Source organism: Acanthisitta chloris, unplaced genomic scaffold (genome assembly GCF_000695815.1).
Source record: "Acanthisitta chloris isolate BGI_N310 unplaced genomic scaffold, ASM69581v1 scaffold37514, whole genome shotgun sequence".
NCBI lineage: Eukaryota > Metazoa > Chordata > Aves > Passeriformes > Acanthisittidae > Acanthisitta > Acanthisitta chloris.
Window position 1 is genome coordinate 3,602 of NW_008669388.1, and position 4,262 is coordinate 7,863.

A 4,262-nucleotide genomic window follows, 5' to 3' on the forward strand; every position below is an offset into this window, starting at 1 on the left:
TAGGAAATTGAAGCACTTCTCTCATCAATCCTTTGAGATTCCTGAAATGTGTATTTTTTGGAATGGAATTCAGTTTGAGTTTAAGACACCGAAAAGTATTCTACATGTGAGTTCGATGTCTAAGCTCTAGTAGTCAAATGAGATTTATACAAAATAAAAGACAGAGCTCTTTAATGTTCCCCTACATTTCTTCAGTGGAATAGATCTTATATCCATTGACTAAATTGATTACCCATCCAAGTTAGACATACGTTGCCTAAATATTGGCAACCAGATATGTTTTAGGTACCTTTGGTCTCCTGTAGGACTTGTGTCACATCTACCAGTACCACATGAACACTGTGGATATCTCAGGGAATTTCAAGTGTTGTTAGAGGCATATCTTCAGGAAGGTGAATCACAGTATATAATATGGAAATATCAGAAGCAATGAATTAATGTCTTGAGGCACCACAGTTCACTTCTATGAAAGTAAATTCTGCTGAAGGCAAATCTGTGGCTCATTTGTTTCTCACATGTAGACCAGTTACATTCTCATTACGTCTAGTGGTTGACTGTTCACTTTGGCTGGATGCAGCAGCCACTCGACTATGTTGAATCACCAACAAAGTTGGTTATGCCTAGACTTTAGTGCATCAGGGTGTGTTTCAGAACTGATTTCTGTTCATTTTCTCTTATTATTTTTTCTCCTGTTAAGCAAAAGGAACCTCAGGAGAAAAATGGCTGTGCAGGTCTGTGTTTTCCTGTTTGGAAAGTAGATAGGGCAAAAATTTGTCAAACTGCCTAAAGTCAGGTAGGAATAGCAAGTGACATTTTCCTTGTTGTCTCCATGCAGCTTTCAGATGGAGTCAATGCAGGCCAAGGTCTGGGTATCGAAATCATTGCTACTTTCCAGCTGGTGTTGTGTGTCCTTGCCACCACAGACCGGAGAAGGAATGATGTCTCAGGATCAGCACCTTTGGCCATTGGTCTCTCCGTCGCCTTGGGACATCTTCTTGCTGTAAGTTTTAGCCCTCACAATTTATATCTGCAATGTCCCACCTTGGGATGGGCCAGTGAAGGCAGGAAGATGATGGGAGGATGATAGCTTCTTCCTGCTCCTTCCACTTCAAAGACTGACCTTGTTTCTGCAACATGCGTGGCCTTTCTTGGGCCACATGGCTGTGGCAGGAAGCAGTCAGGTTGCACATCTGGTAGGAGCTGCTGTGTAGACCTGATGGGACAGGACAGGTATACAGCAAACAGCCTTTCCCCTTTCTCTGTGAAAGAGCAGGTGGGGTGAATGAAGCTGCTGTGAGCATACAAACCATGCTGCAGGCTGCCACTGGCTCTCCTGTGAAATGAAGATGCCACTTATGCATCAATGTCTCACCACTCATTCTCTTTCCACCTTCTAGATTGATTACACTGGGTGTGGAATCAACCCAGCCAGATCTTTTGGTTCAGCGCTGATTGCCAACAACTTTGAAAATCACTGGGTAAGTTGAATAAATTTGTTCAGCTTACAATATATCTGAATATACAAAAACTACAAGATCAGAAACAATTAAAGACGCTCTGAATATATAAAAACTACAAGATCAGAAACAATTAAACATGTATTATTAAGATCAAGTCACTGAATTGCCCTTTCTATTTCATTTAACAAAGAATAGTCTCCTTTCACTCCTGAGAAGCCTCAGGCAATTAGAAAGTCTTCAAGCTCATTCATTCTTTCTGTGCTCCAAGTAATACAGTAGATTCTCTTGGGTTATTTCCCTTTAGATTTATTTATTTCAAATATTTAAAATGTTTAAGCCTTATTAAACAGAATCTTGTATTGTGTATTTATTGTTTAAACTGAGTTTGTAAGGTACTACTCTTTAATCTGGTAAAATCCAATTTCAGAAGATTCTTAAGCAGGTTCATAAACTGAAATGGATCATCCAATATTTGAAAGCTATTAAAATGTTCAGCATCTTAAAATTAGGTGTCTGCTTAAGTGTTTCAAGGATAAGTGCTCTGGAAACTGTAAATTTTAGAATATTCTCTGTGATTAAATGTGGTTAAAATGAGGAACTTCACCAAAATTTAATTCTTTCACCAAAGCTCAATAAAGAAGGCTGATATAAAAATGTAATTATAAACGAGAAAGTGTTCTTGAATATATTAAATGTGGCTTGTTCCAGCTCTCCTACTCATGATTTCGGCAGCCAGTTGCATAGGCACTAGAGGAAATTTAGTGGTAGTACAATGGGTTGTGAAAATTTTGCATATGGATGGCATTTTAAACTAAAGAGCAAACTGCAAAAGGAGAACACTGGGGAATTTTTCCCATTATCTCCCACTTAAACACTTCTACTGGGATACTAAGGTAAAGTAACGAAGCTAGTAGCTGATATTGTCAGAATTCAATAGAAAAATTATTATCCTTTGTACGGACAGAATGAGGTGGAGGTAATAATTGATGTCATACTACTGATACTGCTGAATAAAAGAAAATGTTTTCAGATTCAGAAACTCTTTGGCCATGCAAATCCCTCAATATAATCTGTTATTTCTAATAAAATCAACCTGTCTAATGAAACCCTTTTATTACCTCTCCTTCCAAACTTTACTTGCCTTAAGTGGTTAGACCAGTTCAATTACAGCAATATCACTAGCTAAACAGCTGCTAGTAGCAAATTAAGCCCCTAATTAGGTCCTCATTAAGTATTATTTGCAAATTCACCTACCACAGGAAAGTAGTGGGAGAATGGAATCTGATGTCCTGTTGTTTTAGAAATTGTCCTCCTCTGCCAAATCTATGTGGAAATGTTTTAGCAGTAGATATCTGACAACATAGTCACAGTTATTAACCTCTGGATATATCACCAGTTCATGCTGTGAAATTCCTTGCTTCTTGACAGGTGGTTAAGTAAACATTCAGGTGAGCAACTGCAGTTTTAATATTTCCACTGTAAATTTCATGGTGAGAATCCTCAGAGGAGAATTTCAGAAGAGATACAGATCCAGAAATACCTGGTGTATTAATTGGGCTTGGAACTGTGTTTCAGATCTTCTGGGTTGGCCCAGTCATTGGAGGAGCAAGTGCTGCCCTGATTTATGACTTCATCCTGGCACCCAGAACCAGCGACCTGACTGACCGCATGAAGGTGTGGACCAGTGGCCAAGTAGAAGAGTATGACCTGGAAGGAGATGATATGAACTCCCGTGTTGAAATGAAGCCAAAATAAAGAAGGACAAGGAGAAAATAAAAAATAGCACATTGGTTTCCGAAGATTTTATCAGTGTTATAGACTCTTTGTAAACCAGCAAGCAGTACTTCATTTTTTAATTCAATAAGGTTATCCACTTTTTGCCCCCAACCTTAACAGCATTTTTATATCTGAGGTTTTTCAATTACAAAGCCTTCAGGCCAAGGAGTCATTAGACACTTTTGTGTGAACTAAATAAATTGGGCTGAAATTTAACTCCTCCCTTGCTACCACCAACTTTTCCGGTGCATTTTGCATGGGCTGTTCTCCTAGCACATCACTCAGTAATGATAAGTAGTTCAAAGGACCAGTCTGTTTGCTGAAAGAATAGCTACTGAGGACAGAGAACCATCTGCACCAATAATGGGGGTCTTACACCTGAAGAAAAAGCATTTATACAAAAATGCAAGGCTGCCAGCACTGCATGGGAAAACCAATCTCAAATCGTTGCTGTTGCTGTACAGGCAACAGCATCTTTTGGAAGGAAAGGCCACTAAAAATTATTTGTTATATAGAATTAACAATAACTTCCTAACTGATTGATCATCTCTGAGAAAGAGGGCCAGAAAAGTTAAGCAAGGGAAGAATTTCCAGAATCCCAGGATCCTTTAGACTTTCTAGTATTTCATTCTCCTTGAACCTGCATCCAGCTCATTGTGAGGGGAGAGAGTATGTGGCAAAAAAGGTATAGATATATTATTTCCTGGGAAGTAATAACTAGAAGTCAAATTGGAGAGTAGTAATAACAATGGCAACAAGAACAATATGGTGCCAATGTGTAAGCAGGATGATTGTTCCTGTGACTACTCTGCTTTTGTTCATCTTGTGTCATTTATCTGCATGTTTTAAAGCAAGACAAGGAGAAAAGAAGTTCCCTTTCTTTCTGACCCCATTTCAATAGGCAGCGCTGTGACATTCAGGGACAATGAACAGATAGACACACAGTGTGTTTTCTATGAGGAACATTTACATACCTGTGTGTAAGTCCATTTTGGGGGTTGTTGCTTTGGGGTTTATATATATATA

At 38.7% G+C, this 4,262-nt stretch overlaps 1 protein-coding gene across 1 annotated transcript; it reads left to right on the forward strand.

Moving 5' to 3' along the window:
* Window positions 1-823: 823 nt before the first annotated feature.
* On the forward strand, window positions 824-3,339 carry LOC103800904 (aquaporin-1-like). Its single transcript, XM_009073297.1, has 3 exons — window positions 824-1,000; window positions 1,398-1,478; window positions 3,036-3,339. The coding sequence occupies exons 1-3, from the start codon at window positions 830-832 to the stop codon at window positions 3,213-3,215; spliced, it is 432 nt and encodes a 143-aa protein (XP_009071545.1). The 5' UTR covers window positions 824-829; the 3' UTR covers window positions 3,216-3,339.
* Window positions 3,340-4,262: the final 923 nt, after the last annotated feature.